This window comes from Hydra viridissima, unplaced genomic scaffold, assembly GCF_058129835.1.
Source record: "Hydra viridissima isolate aposymbiotic clone 2 unplaced genomic scaffold, HvirCarnegie_v1 scaffold_2, whole genome shotgun sequence".
In the NCBI taxonomy this organism is placed as follows: domain Eukaryota; kingdom Metazoa; phylum Cnidaria; class Hydrozoa; order Anthoathecata; family Hydridae; genus Hydra; species Hydra viridissima.
In genome coordinates, this window is record NW_028324301.1 from 12,400,789 (window position 1) to 12,417,192 (window position 16,404).

Genomic DNA, 16,404 nt, shown 5'->3' on the forward strand with positions numbered 1-16,404 from the left:
AGCCATTTTTTAACTGTGTACATTTTCTTACACCAGTATATGTAAAAAATGTAATAAAGACAACTTGCATTCTTCTACATGGAAGTTCAATAGTACATTACAACAATTTACAGTTTCGAATAATTTCTAAAATCAAAATTAAGAGTTATTACAATATTTTCATAATCTGGGAGTATTTGCAAATATAAATTAGCACCCGTTTAGGCGTTAAGCTCCACAACATATGAGTATAAGCACACCTTTAGTGGCAATGTAACATTTCTTTTCATGCTTTTTAAAATTCGATTCTCTAAGATATTTATTGTAACATTTCAGACAGATAAATTTAGTTATTAAGCGTTCTTCTGTTTTTTTCAGCATTTTGGTTTCTTCTGCAATCAGCTTCTCTGTAGGAATTGCTGGTGGTATGAGCTCCAATTCAAAATCCTCTGATAACAATTCCGCTAACTCTTCAAGATCTATCTCAATAAAATCATCCACAACTAATTCAATTTGGTTATCAATACTTTCAAGCAAAAGAGAATAATCTTGATTAATAGCAAAGTTTTCTGTCATACTCATTGTATGTATCGATACTCAGTAAAATACTTTAAAAAATATTTTTATTGGATAGTCGAGACCAACTTTTTCCGACGTCGAAAAAAATAAAAATACTCCCCGGTTTCGCAATTATCACCTATTGTTTCGCTTTTGTTATCTAAACAATAGCGTAACACGCATATCTTTTTTATAAAACGATGCGTTGAACGTCCATCTATTAATACGTCCTTGGTTGATTAAAGAAAATCTAGGAACTGGTTGCACCAAAGGAAAAAGGGAAATTTCGGATTCCAAATTGCCATACGTAGTCTAACATTTCACTTAGAGAGGGGTAGGGCCAATACGTAAACAGTGAAGTGGTCCAATTGCTAAAAAAAAAAACAAATTATCAATTAATAAGATTAAAAAAAAAACGCTTGAACATTGTAATGGAAATTCTCATATAGAAGATACTAAGAAATTTGATTGTGATCTGTCTTTTTGCATCAAAGAAGTTGAAAGGCATGAAGAAATGAAATGTAAAAAGAAAAAAGATTCCCGAAAGGATGTAAAAACAAAAGCTGAAAATAAAAATGCTTGGTTATTTTATGTTTTAAGATTTTGAGAATGAAACTCGATTCTTTGTTGATAATCTGAAAATGAATCCTTATTTCTTTCTCCAGCATAGTACGATAATATATATTCAAGTACAATTATTTTACTTTTTTAAAGGTTATAGTTTCTCCGTTTCAACCCACATTAAGCAAAAATGTTCATGACGAAAACCATGAACGAAATAATAGGAAATCTCAGTATGTGTTAAAATTATATGCTCTAGGTTTTATACTTAGCTAGCTTATTTCAGGATCAAAATTTATGAAAAAACAAATTATAGAAAGTTACTGAGTTACAAAACCTAACTTCCACGAAGGTCTAAGCAAAACTGAATTAAATGAGTTTTCTATTTTTTTTTAAAATCAACTTTGAGCAATAGTTTGTATAATTGATGAGATTTTTTTATAATGAAAGTATAATTACTTATTAGGTCCTTAAAATTCTGAAATCAATTGATTAATTATTTTTTTAAAGAAGTTTTTTCTTTAGTAAGTCATATTGCATTCTTATTTCTCTAATATTTTTTCATATTAGCTTAGCTTGGCAAAACAGTTGTTTCTAACAATAAATATGTAATATATACAAACATAAATTACATACATAACATACATAATATACATACATACATACATACATACATACATACATACATACATACATACATACATACATACATACATACATACATACATACATACATAATACATACATACATACATACATACATACATACATACATACATACATACATACATACATACATACATACATACATACATACATACATACATACATACATACATACATACATACATAAACACATACATACATATATTCATGTAAATGAAATAAAAATATTCCACATTTTTATTTTCAGGTTTATAGTTTCATGGATGTAATGAATGCAACCAGCAGTTCCTCAAATGATTTAGGTAAAATGTTTGAAAGATTAAAAAAAAAAAAAAAAAATGAAATGAAACAATTTTCAATGAAAACAATTTTTTGTTAAAGTTCTTTTAATTTTCCAGAAAATTCTTTAACAAAAAATGCTGTCATACTCAAATGAAAATCCCTCTTAACAAATGGTCTTTAAGATAAATTCCTAAATGCAATTAATTTTAGAAACAGTTGAAGATTATTTTTTAGAGTTGGTTGAAAGAGTGTTTTTAATAATTGTTTCTACTGACACTGATGAACAATATCAAGCTTCACTTAGAACTTTTCTTACTCCAACACTCTTAAAATTTCATAATACAACACCACAAGTCAAAAATAAGGTAAATTGAGCATTCTAACTATTACATCTAATATAGTGTTACTGTTAGTAAAAATGAATTTTCTATCTGAATTCTTTAAAAGCATTAAATTTTAAAAGCATTAAATGTTTTAAAAAAGACTTTAATTGTACAATATTTTTTTGTGCAATAAGTTTTAAAGTAAAAGTTATAGTTTTATTCCTATCGGGTTACTAATTAAAAAATGCATCTTACCAGACCTAATAGAAGAAAACTACTATAACAATTTTTGGTATTTTTTATTATCATTATATTTGGTTTATCAATTGATTTTACAACAGAAAAAGTGGCTGATCAGAAGGGTCTCGTTTTCAATCATTTCCCAAAGCTTTAAATTGTTAAAATGATTCTATTTTTTCTTTCTCCATTATCTAATTCAAAAGTTGAAATTCTTGCTTTTCATGTCTCTAATGTGCTTGAAAATAGTTGCATTTTTCTCTAACATTTATGTTCTGAAACCCTTGGTAATGTTGGATCTTAGGGAGTCCATATTTGAAGAAACCAATAGGTTATATAACATGATTGTCCATAGCAGCATATATTAAAAAGAATTCAATACTTTTTTCAAGAACTATTAAATTTTTTAAATATAAGCTGCTGGCTTCAATTAACATCCTTCCTTGAAAATATAAAATATTGTTTTGAAATGTATTGCTCAGTGAATTTTTTAAAATCCATAAATTTCATGGCTTGTTTTCTCTATAAAATCTAATAGCTTTTTACCAAACATTTCAAACATTTTAACTGGTAACTGGTTAAAGCACCAATATAAAATTAGTAAAGAAGGTACAGCTGAGGAGTGTTTGCTTATTACACTAATATTTTGTTTATCTCCCTAACAAATGAAGCAGCTGTATAGTGTGATGCGTCAAAAATTATTTGCTTTGTTGTCTCTAGTATTCTTATAGTGTATTTATGATAACCAATTGGCTGTAAAATTTAAAAATTACTAACACGTGAGTCAAAAATACTTTTCTTTATTCATCAATCCTTTAGCAGTAATACAATTCTTCCAACACTTTTTTAACTTTTTGATGCTGCCCTTATAGAATGATTTATATTTGCCTTGAAAGTAGGTTAGACTACACAAACTAATTCATAGCCCAATTTATTCATTTCTGATATTGTTTTCATTGACTTGAATTTTTTTCTCCAAACACACAGTATACAATAGAGGCTATTTATTGTTTTTCATGTGTGTACATTCCAAAATACAGAAGCTGTAACCTTGCCAACTGGTTGCTACATTTTTGGTTGCTTTGAGCAGTTTTTCTCAGCTGCTCACCACTCAACTTATTGTCAACTGTATTCTGGAATAAAATTGTGGATATGTTTCATCCATTGTAATGTGCTGATGCAAAAATTCAGATTTTGTCTACTTAAGCATGTTCATAGAGTTTTCTGAATCATCAATTCACTATTGTTTTTGTTCTGGTGTGAGCAAACACAGGACCCATTTGGATACCCAAAGGTTTGTGTTTTATACTGAAAACACTACCTTTTTATAACTTCTCAGTGTCAGCTATCTCTGAAGTTCACTTTGCAATTAATCAATGATTTTCATGGTTTTTTAAATTATTTTCAGGATTAACAGTCTCATATGTCTAGGACATTCAGCATGATCAGTGTCTGTATGACCACATTTAAAATCAACAAACTAAGATTTAATGTTTGTTGTTAATAAAGCAGAGTCCAGGTTACACTTTTGAAGTCACCACTTGAATGGTACATTTTTTCATCCTATTTAAAGGCAATCATAAATCAACACACCACTTTATCCCATTAAAGGCAATCATAAACCGACACAACTACTTTGAACTCATTTTTCTGAAAGTAACAAACAAGGTTAGTTAATCCACTTTAACTTCTAAACTAATGGTAGAATTGTTATGAAATTTTGGCAAATAACTTTTGAAGGTTGGAACTATTGAAATATCATATCATGTGATTTGGTCCAAGACTTTTTGACCCATGCGTTGTAATTTACAATTTTAAATAAAACTAATGAATATATATTGTTCTACAAAATTCAGAGGTGTCTGGTTGTAGATGGCCACAATTGAATAAGTGTGATGTTGTAAATTCTGGGAAGCATGCCAATAAGTAAGTACTCACTCACCAAACTCAGCATCAGCCTCTAGTATCAATTACTTACTGATAAAGCTTTAACCATTAATTATTGTTTAAAAGATAGTCACAACATATTTTGTAAAGCCAAAACTTTATAAAACATGTTGTGACTATCTTTTAAGTAATAATTTAAAAACAAAAGAATGGCAAGAACCTCTAAATATTTTCAGATTTGAGTGAAATTTTTTGTAAACTTATGCACACATAACATTTTTTACACATATACATAAAAAAGATTAATGGGTGTTCAATTAAAAATTTAAACTGTGCTAATGGTTAATAGACTCAGAGAATGTTTTCTAAATGCTTAATAAAAGCTGCTTGGTATAATGAAGGGTGCTGACTAATTTTAAAAAAGTGTCTTACTAATTTTAAAAAAGTATATTTAGATATATTTTGAATTCAACAAACATTTTTAAATGTACAACTGATAAACCAATGTTTAGCCTTTATTGGCGCTCTATGAAAAATTTTTTATATAAAGTCACTTTTATAGGTATTGAACTTGCTTACAAAACATGAATTTATGAATTTTAGCAAATTACTAGTGAAGAAATCGTCAGGTTAATTTTACTAAGTTTTACTCTTGGTCTAAAGCAGTTAAAGTCAATGGCTTTTTAATAGGTTGGCTATAAAACTTAGAATAAAAAATATCTCTTACCTTATTATGTTTTGCATAGCTTATTGAATTATTGACTCATGTGAACAAACGGTTAATGAGCCGCTCCAAGGTTTTACTTCCAACACAAGCATTGATTGAGCAATATTTGGTACCTTTTTTTTTTTTTTTTTTAATTTTTTTGTTAAGGAAACTTATCTTTATTCATATTTTATTTAAATGTTTTCTTTAAGGAAATGATGGTAGAAAAATTTATCATTTTTGACTTTTGATTTAGGATGAAACTGTACCTTTATCTGTTAAGGTATAACATGTCCAGTTTACTTATCCAAATAACAAAATATTATTACTTTTTTACTTTACATTTTTTATTATTGTGGTAAGCATTTAATTAAGAATAAAAATTTTAAAATCATTTTGAATTTATCTTTTGAATTTTACTGTTATTGATAATATAATTGAGCTTTATTTTGTAATTTTAATACTATTGATTTTTTTTCAATATAATTAAATTTTATCTTTAGAGTTTTACTATTATTTATGTTAAAATGGGTTATCTACGAGAAAATAAAGAACTACAACTTACTCTCTTACCTCAAATGTTCTCATGTTTAGCATTAAATCAAGTCAAACACCAAACAATGTACTAAATTAGTTTTTTATTATGTTTATATTGCTGCTGTTTTTACAATTGGCTTTAAAAGTATTGATTAGTTTTTTACTTTGTTGTATAGTATGAGAAGTTCTGCTGTTTTCTACAGTTTTTGAAATTCAGCAAAGCAAAACTCATATATTGAGTCTGTAAAAGTGAGCTTAGATAAAAAAAAGCCTTCAAATATAAAGACTGATAAAATGATTATACTGAATTTTTTACAGTATTACCTTAGTTTGTTTACTATAATATTGCTTTTTATAGCATTAAGATTTAAATTATTAGGTTTTGTATGGATTAAAAACAAAAAATGCTTTGAGCATATAGTTTTAAATAAATCAAAGTTTTGAATAAAAGACAAATCATTTGTCTACATTAGGTTTAACAAAAAATAAGCAAAAAAATGTTTTAAAATTATATTTCACTAATTAATCCTAGGCTCGTAATTCTTCACTTTGTAAAGCATTACCCTAATGCTTCAGTTACTTTGGATACAGTAGCTGATCTAGATGCAATGTTTTCTGATGTTGCATCAATATCCTTTTCATCAATATCAACTTTTGAAAGATTTTAAGGTTATTCTTAAAGAATATAACCCTAAAAATGATATCAGACTATTATTGGTGATGAGTAATCCAAAAAATCATAAGGAGACTGCATTTTTGAATTAAACTTCAATTAATATTTCAAAATAAAAAACATTCTCATACTTCAGAACAAATTATATTATGTGTATGGCAGTTTAACTTTCGTTTCTCATATTATGCTACTTAAGGTGGCTACCCACTATTTTAAAAAAATATTGATAGAATCGCTTTTTTACCTCACACTTAAACATTTTAGTAGCATTGGAATCAAAACAGATAAAAAAATGCAAATTTTTCATATTTTCAACATTACGTCATTAATTATGTGCATAATTAACTTAAAAACAGCATATTTTTCAACAAGGATAACTAACTGCCAAATTTTTCAAATTAAATCAAACTTTTCAAAAACATTGTTTATTGTATGAACTATGTGCTGAGTCAAAAAAAAAATTATTTTTTTAATGCTCTGGAATTTGCAATTTAGTGTAATGCTTAAATTAAATACCAAAATAGCCCAAGTTACCCAAATTTTTATTTAAATAGGATACCATAGTGTAAATATTTTTAACTCAGCACATTCACCTAACTACATTTTATCTCTGTAAAAAATTTCAAAGAAAAATATTAAACCAAACTAAAGATATCTTTGTTAGAAGATAGAAAATTTTTATATGGAGAAAAACACAAAAACAAATAAAATTAAGTCAAAAAATAGCATACAGTTTAAGTAAAAGAACCAGAGGCATAAAATTCATCCTCATTTTCATTTGTTTCATCACTGTAACCTTTTTTAATTGATCTTAGCTTTCTTCTTCGTTTTTTGGCTGGCTCTGCTGACTTTTTGTTCATCTCTCTAACGCGTTTAACATCAATATTTTGCAGTCCTTTTAAAGTATACTTTCCAGGTACAATACCGATCTTTAAAAATATAGGGAGTAGTCCTGGGAACCTTCATTAAAGCAAATAACAGCAGATGCTGCAGCCATCTCTAATGAATCTTTTCCTGTAAGAACTCTTTTTGAACATTTGGTCCATATCATACCATTCAGAGATTCATTTGCATTTTGTGTTTTACCATGCAAACATTTTTCCAGGAGCTTTTCATTTGCAAGATCCTGATATGAAAAGATTGGTTTAAAGATATTTGCAATTGCTTGAGGAATAGTTATGTTAGACTTATAAGTGTTTTTGCCTGTAGCTAGGTCTGAGTTATATTTGCACCAAGATTTGGCTCCTTTTGGACAAAGTTCATGACGTTTGTTTGAGTCATCATTTTCACAGCAATGAAAAATGATAGCACCAATTGCTTTTTTCATTTTGTAAAGATTATCTGTATTTTGGCGTATTGCTAAGCCATAATAATTCTGTAGTCTATTAATTACTTTGTCGGTAAGGCGTCCTTTACCTGCCAAAGGTTTACCATCTGTTAACAGTTTACCACGATAGTTTATTCGCAAAGTTCTTAGCCGTGCACCACATCGTTTTTGCACATGCCCTACACATTCTGCTTTTCTAATTTCAAAACCTGGATAAGGATTTGATGTAACAACACTTTGGTATGACTTGGTATCTCCATCACCAATGTAGGTAGTGTATCAAAGTTTTCGATTATATACTGAACGACCAAAGATCTTTATTGCACCTTCTACTTCCATTGCACCAGAACTGCCCACATGGTTGATTTTGCAGTTGTGTCGGAATTTCCACAAATTGTAGTCAGCTGACCCTAATTTCTTTTCCCATAAACTGCAAGACCTACAGATATTTGAAAGAACTTCAATGTCAACACACTTTCCATTAGATATTTGGGTGACTACACCATTTAAAGATGTATATCCACGACGTTGCCATGATCCATCTGTACTTGCAGATACATTGACAACTGTATCTTCATGGTAGTTATCTTTGAGTACATTTTGTCTGATTTCAAATGCAGCATTTCTCATTGATTTCTCTGCTACATCAACATATGAATCATGCAAGTTCTTGTTTGCAGTCTCAAATGGTTTTGAATTCATGGGTGGTGGCATATTCATAATAGAACAAAATCTTTTCATTGCAGTAAAACTACAACCTATCTCACGAAAAGCCATTATTAATCTGTAGTTTACTTCATAAGATTTTGGACCATTTTTTCCATGATCCTCTATAATTGGTTTAGAAGTTAAAAAGTTTATACTCCAATCACATTCATTGCAAGAGAGAAGAAAACTGTGAGCAAGTCCTTTTTTATTTTCCATGTCGTAAAAAACTTTGATTGCAGCTGTGCAGTTTGGGCACCGACCAATCAAACTAAGTAAATTAATTAGCAAGTCTGAATTAACAATCAAGTTACAATCATCATTACTAGCTTCCTTTTGAATGTTATTTGTTACTTTTAAAAAAGATAAATCAATTTTGTTGAACGAAGTTGATGCATGTGAACTGTCGATAACAGGACTTACAGTTACTTTATTTAATCCAACTGTTGGTGTTTCGTCTGGATTTATGTCAACCTCAACAGATTTTCTTTCGTAAAAACGTCTTTTTTTTTGCTCTTACCTTCTTATATCTGTTTTTAGATCCCATATTATAATAATATTATCAACATAAATTCTTAATAACACTGGTGAACTCAACAAGATATTTTAAAAAACAAAAATTACTAAGACAAATATGTGGTATGATTTTAGTACTTTTGGCAAATGGCATTTAGCTCGGAAGAAAATAACATTGTAGATAACAACCTGGTTCAGATGCAGTAAAATTTGTGAGAAAAACTGTTCAATAGTTATGGAGAAAAAAGGTTTCAACTGTTGCTAAGGCCATTGCTATGGAATTTTTTAAAATTTTAGAAGTTTGACCCCTTTTTAAAAAACAAAATTAGGGTAAGTTATAAAACTTTTATACTATTGTTGTACGTTATTTATTGTTTATAAAGGTTAAACCTTCCACAAATAAGAAAAAAAAAATTTCACTTTTTTTTTGTTTTTTCAGATTTTAATAGTGGGTAGCCACCTTAATGTTTTTTTTGAAAGCTCTTTACAAATACTAATGACTTTTAGATTTGACATTTTAGTCAAATATGTGGTATCATAAGTTATAACTGACTACAACACAAAATGACTTCTGTAGTTTTTTTAAACTTTTTTTTCATCAGTCTTTGTACTTTTTAATTTTTATCTTTTAATTTTTTTCTTAAAGGATACTTCAAGCCATTTTGTTACAGTTAAATTGTTATAATTATCCTGATGATATGACAGGGAAAAAAAAGTTGCTGTGCTTTGCACATAATAGTGAAATTAGAAAGTTTGTGTTGGAATATTTTCAAGATTTCTTGCTTCTTCCATACAAGTAGGTTATTGTATTGTAAGCAGACTATTGAGCATAAAAGTTTTGATAAAACCAGTTTAAAGTGTATTTTTGTTTTGGTATCTTTTAACAATTTATCCTCAACTTAAAATTAAAGATGTCTCAGTAAAATTGTTTAAATGTATACTTTTTTAATAATTTGCTCCTAAACATCTGTCTATATAGTTATTTATGAAATTGTGTAACAAAATTAAATGAAGCCATTTATAATGAAAAAGGAAAAAAAAAAAAAATAGGTGTGATTTAAAATACTTTTTTTTTGTCAAACTTAGTTTTGATTTTGGTAACATAGAAAATAGTCCCCCACCAGCACTTAGTAAAGCTGCATGCCTCAAATTTAAAATGGATCCTTGGCTGACTAAAGACGAAATTGAGTTAGTAAGTATTACAGGGATTCAATGGCAAAAATGCCTTTTTTTTAATTTGGAGAGCTTAAAAATGTTTAATATTTTTTTAAATAAAGAAGTATTTTCAAGGGAGTGTTTTTAGTTATTTTTGTGCCTTATTTTGAATTGTTGAGTTGAGCAAGAAAATGTAAACAAAATTTTCTTGGAGGTACTTGATCCCTAAGTGCGTAAAAGTTGTGTTTTTGAAGTTGTTAAAATATGCTACTTTCTTCTTTACAGGCAAAAATTGGGATAGTGAAGTTTTTAAGTCTTCAGGTTTTTCCTGAGACTGATGTAATTGTTCCTCTAATTGCTGGATTAGGAGATGCAAGGCAAAGGTACAAATTTCTTAGTTAAAATTTTGTAAAAAGATATTTCTTTTAAAGTTGAGGTTTACAATCAAGCCTAATATTTTGAATTTATTTCCGCTATTTTTAAAAAGCTTTTTGCTATATTAACCATTGAATAATAAATTAACAAACAACTAAGTCAGAAAGTACTTTCATGCAAATTATTTGCAACTTAAAAAAAAAATTAACATATAAGTTATATAAAATTAAAGTTAGTATCGTTTTAAGAATATACATTATTATAGAAAATATGCTGGTTTTTTTGTTACCTAAGAAACTAAAATAATAATAAACTCATTGTTTAAAGGCTAAATTCAGGTTGAATTGTTTTTAAATAATAGCTGGTTCATGACATTTTTTTGTACAATTGAGTTGTGGTCCTGGATAAGGATGTATTGGTTAGCATTTTTGATTTAATACCAGATTTTACTGGATAATATCCTATCTAATGCTGGATATAAATTCCATGTAAAATTCAAAAATATAGCTAAGAAAGTATTTTACCTTCTGGGTGTGTTAGTTAAATCTTTTAGAGTTTTGTTCAGTTATTATCATCAGCCTATTCACTGTTAACTGTTCAAGTTTTCTTGGTAACAATCAGTTTCAACTATTTGTGCATACATCTCTGGCAGTGCAGAATAGTTTTTCACTGGCAATGCTGCCAGGAGGTGGAGCTAGGAATTGTCTTGCCAATGGACTTAAATTAAAAAATGATGTATTTTCTCTCCACCAATCCAAAGAGTGTTCAACTGTTGGTTAATGCAGGAAAGACACCAGCAAATTGGCTGACTCTGTTGAAATCAAGTTCCAATGTCATATATGATGCAGCAATATTAGTTACAAGTAAAAAATATGAAAACAAAACAATTCCAGTTTAAGTAATATAACCAATCATTCACTGAACAATTAAGTTAGCATATTGGGAAGAGATTTCTCACAATTGTGAAGTTATGAACCTCCATTTCAACTGAAATGTGAATAAATAAATAAAATAATGTCAATATCAAACTCAAAGAATCAATAACAACAATAGACAGTAAAGTAGCTGAATTAGTATAAGTATATAGTGTTATAACTGTAGCTGTATCAATTCCAGCATCAAGAAACTCAGACAGTGATGATGCCTGCAAACATTGTTTACTTTCAGGTTAAAAACAGTTCTAATAACCTCTGACAGGCAATTTTTCTGGAGGATTCTTTTTCAGCATTCTGATCATCACTGGATGCTGATTCTGTTGAATACTGCATTGGAATACAAATCATCTTCAGGATTTCTTAAGTGGCAAACTATAAACTTGTTAATCTTCAGGATTTCTTTTGTGACAAATTACGAACTAGTGTTTGGTATTTGAATATGTAGTGTGGGTCTAGTGCAGTTGCAATAGCATGATGCTTGGTGTTATGAACATGTTGCAACCTGGTTTTCATGGCAGTGACCAGCACTTGTTTAATGGTATTGAGACCTGATGACTTGGCTGCAGTCTCATCAGACATGAGAAAGACTGACAAAGCTACAAGAGTTGATAGAGCTAATATAAGTATTGGCATAACTGAAGTCCTTGGTAAGCCTAGAAAGCTGATTAAGTAGACTGATTGTCTTTTCAGCGAGGGACCATTGATTGCTTGATGGTAATGGTGAACATTGTGAAACTTCACCAACATATATTTTCAATACCTGCCTTTGCTTGTTGAAGCATTTTTTTTGTGGAATTTCACCTTGTGGCATTTGGATCAATTTATTACTGGGCAGGTGAAGGCCATGTTGAATTATCTGGAATCTGTCTGTTGCTGAAGATGAATATCTTAAATACCACACAAGTTTACATACAACTGCAGATTCATCAGTTATGGCATACTGAGTCAACAACTCATCATAAAGTGTGAGCTGCCTTGTATGAACAAAGCAATCAACTCGATCAAGCTTCAGTCAGCAAAAATGTAAACCATATTGGAGCATTTTCAGACATTATTAAATAGCATTTTGTAAAACCCATGTTTCCATCATTGATTTCTAATATTCGCTGCAGCAATATGTCTACCAGTAATTGTCTATTGATCCAATGACAAGTCAAGCCCATATATGAATGTGTAGTGTACTGTGAGGTCCATGTAGCAACAGTGAATACTAGACTTAGTTCCACTTAAACATGTCTTAAGTTTTAATATAGCTTCATTAAGTAAATGATAGAAGTAAAACAAAAATGATAAATAATTGTTATCCACTGGTAGTACTAGAATTATTTAGAATTATCTTTTAATTATGTTTTAAACCAAATCTGTATTTTTCCATGTTTTGCCAATTTAACATTACTTCTAAAATTAAGCATGGGAATTTCGGCCTTCGAAATCGACGAAATTAAACGAAACGAAATTCGTGTTTCAATTTCGGATCGAAATTGAGAACGAAATTTCGATTTTTTGGATTGTTTAATTTCGCGAAATAATTTCGTATAATTTCGGGTCATTGAAAGTAACAAAATTGACACGAAATTAAACATAAGTTTTAATTTCAAAATTCGTGAATTTGTAATGTTTAAAAATTTCGGTTTTTCGAAATTCGCGAAATTGTACTTTACCCACATTTTCGGATTGACGGTATTCGAAATCGAAATCACCGAAATTAGAAAGAACTCAGCATATTGAAGTAAAATTCGACAATTTTGATCTAATTTCGTTGATTTCGATATAATTTTGGAAGGTCGAAATTATTTCGTTAGTTCAGTTAATTTTGTTAATTTCGCGAAATCCCCTTAAAACCCAAAATTTTCCCCTACAAGATACAAAATTATTAAAAGAAGTAATAGTTTCGTTTATTTTGTTTTAATTTCGTTTATTTCGTTCTAATTTCGTATATTTTGATTTAATTTTGTTATTTTCCCCATTTTCACCTTAATTTATTATAAAATGAAATAAAATGAAATGAAATGAAATTAAATAAATTGTAATTTATTATTTCTTTTGCAGTAGAAACATTTAAATCAAATCAAATTTAAATCCAAAAAGTAGCACTGTAGCAGTAGTAGCACAGAGAAACTAGTAGTAGTAGTTTTGGTTAACAAAATGATAATGAGTTTTAAGTTAAAATTGTCAATATTTATATTCAAATCGAATTTAATACAAAACCAGCGAAATTAAATCAAAATTATCGAAATTAATAAGAAACCAGCAAGATTAAAACGAACCTATCGAAATTAAAAAAAAGAGGCGAAATTAATACTCATGAGGCGAAATTAATACTCCCACTGGTTGAAATTTAATGAAAAATTTAATCTACCAAAAGTAATAAAATTAATTTCGACGTTTTATTAATTATTGCACGAAATCAACAAAATTATTTCGAAAGTATCAAAATAAAATCAAAATTGACGAGATAAGACGAAATAGGCGAATTAGTTCCAAATTTGACGAAATTTAGGCGAAAATTCGGTATGTTTCAAATTTCGATTTTTGTTTTTTTCTAAATTCACGAAATTGCAAAATTCGATTTACCTGCCAGTCTCGTTCTTTCGAAATTCGCGAAATTTATTTTTCTGATAAATTCGAAATTTCGTCTTTCGAAATTCAATATAAATTTCAATACGAAATTTATTTCGACCCAAAACTTGTGGAAAAATTTCGACTCGAAATTAGTTTCGATCCAATTTTGAATACATTTCGGACCGAAATTTAGATCGAAACATCCGAAATTACGAAATCATCGAATTTCGAACTTCGAAATTCCCATGCTTATCTAAAATTAAAAAAATTAACTTTTCTGGTTTATTTTCAAATCTGTTTCTTGTAAACTATTAACTGTTGTGTAGTTTATATCAAAATGGTTAATTGAAAATAAAAATTCAATCAAAAATATAACATCTAAAAAAACATTATCATTAAGATTAAGAGCTCCAGTCATACAACAAATTGTTTAAAATATACATGAGCCGTCAAAAAAATTATTTTGATCTGTTAGTAGATAAAATGAAGCTATTTTTGAATATTTCCATAGGATTGAATATTAAACAGAGTTGTGGAGCCAGAGTTTTTTTGAATGTTTCTGGAGTTGGAGACAGTAAAAATGTACTGGCTCTGGGCTATAGGGCAATGTTTAGCATTCATTTTTGATACTTCATTAAAGCAATTTTAGTCAAAATGAACACAAATTTATCATCTTATCTTAACTGGTTGACAGCTACTAACCAGTACTAGTGTTACTGTACTATTATCATAGTAGCCACAAAATTTTTATCATCTTGTATTTTTCTAATTAAAAAAAAAAGATAACTTTTTGATCTTAGGAATTGAGATGATTAAAAAATATGTTAAAATAGTTTATTGACTTATTTACTCTGTGAGTGTGATATATGATTTATCAATGGCTGTTACTATATGGTATCCGACTACAAATTACAGTGTAAAATTGTTTAAGAAATATCCTTTTAGCTTAAACATGTGCTGCAAAAAGCATATTTAAAAATTTTTATTAAGTAATATATGCCATAAATTCTTTTAATAGGAAGAGTTGGAATTGGGGTTCTATTTGGAAAATCTTTGGTTCTAGTTGCAAATCTATTTAAATAGGATTAGAAAATGTCATTAGAAATTTTCTAATTTAATTAACAAAATGTTTGATAAAAAGAGCTGAGCTCTTTTTCCCAGAATGTTTTTAACAATTTTTTTATTCCAATAATTTTGGCCTGTGTTAATAGTTGAAGTCAAAGTCACTTTTGTATAGCTAGAACAATACATCAAAACTTTGAATGATCCATTTTGGGCTGAGTAGCAGTCATTCCCAGTAAACTTAAATCATAAGCCTTAGCCAAGCCACTGGAAACGAACTATTTACAAAATCTCCATTTTACAAATGTTAGATGTACTCTGTCTTTCAAAACTAAGAAAACAACTTTTTAAGCTATTTTTTGGTTACTGTATAATGCAAATGTAACTTTGTTTAATAAGCTAATCCTGCAATATGAAACTTCTAATACACTATAAGGAATCATAGTCAATAAATACATATATAAACTTTAAAACAGCAAAATGTTATGAAAATTTCATACAATTTCTATGTTAAAGTTCTATTTATATCAATTCTATTGTTAATATCTGGTTGATCTTTATTTGGTTGTTCTTTTTTAGACAAAAAAATCAATTTCTTAAAAATATATTCAGTGGCTCAATTTTTTACAAAAAACATTTTTTGAAGATAAAAGTTTACAGTATGAAACTAATTGTTTTCTTTATTCTAGTGTAACTGAAAAAGCTGAACATGCTGTTAAAATAGCATCAAGGTATCTTTCTGACTTAAAATTATTTTATTTTTTAATTCATTAATTTTTCTAATTAAGAGGAATATTTTTTTTCTAAATAAAGCTCTCATGTTTTGGAGAATTCTGATGTGATAACAAAAATGCTATTTATGTATCAAGGAACACCCCTACAATTACAAAATAAGGTAACAAATTGTAAAGCATGATATGAATTAGGTGTTAACTTACAATGAAAAGTGTTACAAATAATTTTATACTATAATATTTTCTTTATGTAGAGTAGACTGCAGCTTGATATCCTGCTTTTTTTTCTTTGGTTCCTAACTTTTTTGCATCTCATGTTTTATTTTGTTTCTTAATAGAACAAGGTTGCTAAAACTATATAAAATCAAAAAACGTATTACTAAAAGCTTATATAAGTTTGTGAATATTTTTAAAATGCTTTATTTAAGGTGATGTTCCTTGGGCCAATGTGGCCCTTACTTGGGGTAAGTTGGCACATGGGTTGGGGCAGATCGGTCCTCAAATAAATTTCTAGTTAAATTTGAGGTAAGGAAGGTGCATACAGCGAAAACAATTATATATAAATGAACAGTGGTTATTTTATCATAGCATTTCATATGGTTACATACATTATAATATTTGGTC

At 28.5% G+C, this 16,404-nt stretch overlaps 1 protein-coding gene across 8 annotated transcripts in view; it reads left to right on the forward strand.

The window, feature by feature from the left end:
* The first annotated feature begins 729 nt into the window (after positions 1-729).
* LOC145190719 (proteasome adapter and scaffold protein ECM29-like) overlaps positions 730-16,404 on the forward strand; it is a 113,569-nt gene continuing 97,894 nt past the window's right edge. For 2 of the 8 annotated variants that reach the window (XR_016449873.1, XM_090079041.1), the window contains exons 1-11: positions 749-1,622; positions 2,012-2,066; positions 2,281-2,411; positions 5,240-5,329; positions 5,456-5,482; positions 5,703-5,821; positions 9,604-9,753; positions 10,044-10,149; positions 10,398-10,495; positions 15,736-15,777; positions 15,860-15,941. Coding sequence is in view for 6 of the 8 variants with exons in the window: in XM_090079041.1 (XP_089935167.1) it covers positions 2,024-2,066; positions 2,281-2,411; positions 5,240-5,329; positions 5,456-5,482; positions 5,703-5,821; positions 9,604-9,753; positions 10,044-10,149; positions 10,398-10,495; positions 15,736-15,777; positions 15,860-15,941 (888 nt within the window). In the remaining 2 variants the exon portion in view is untranslated. Of the gene's footprint in view, positions 1,623-2,011; positions 2,067-2,280; positions 2,412-5,239; positions 5,330-5,455; positions 5,483-5,702; positions 5,822-9,603; positions 9,754-10,043; positions 10,150-10,397; positions 10,496-15,735; positions 15,778-15,859; positions 15,942-16,404 lie in introns of those variants that run through there. The other 6 variants (XM_090079043.1, XM_090079044.1, XM_090079040.1 and 3 more) reach the window with 6 other exon arrangements.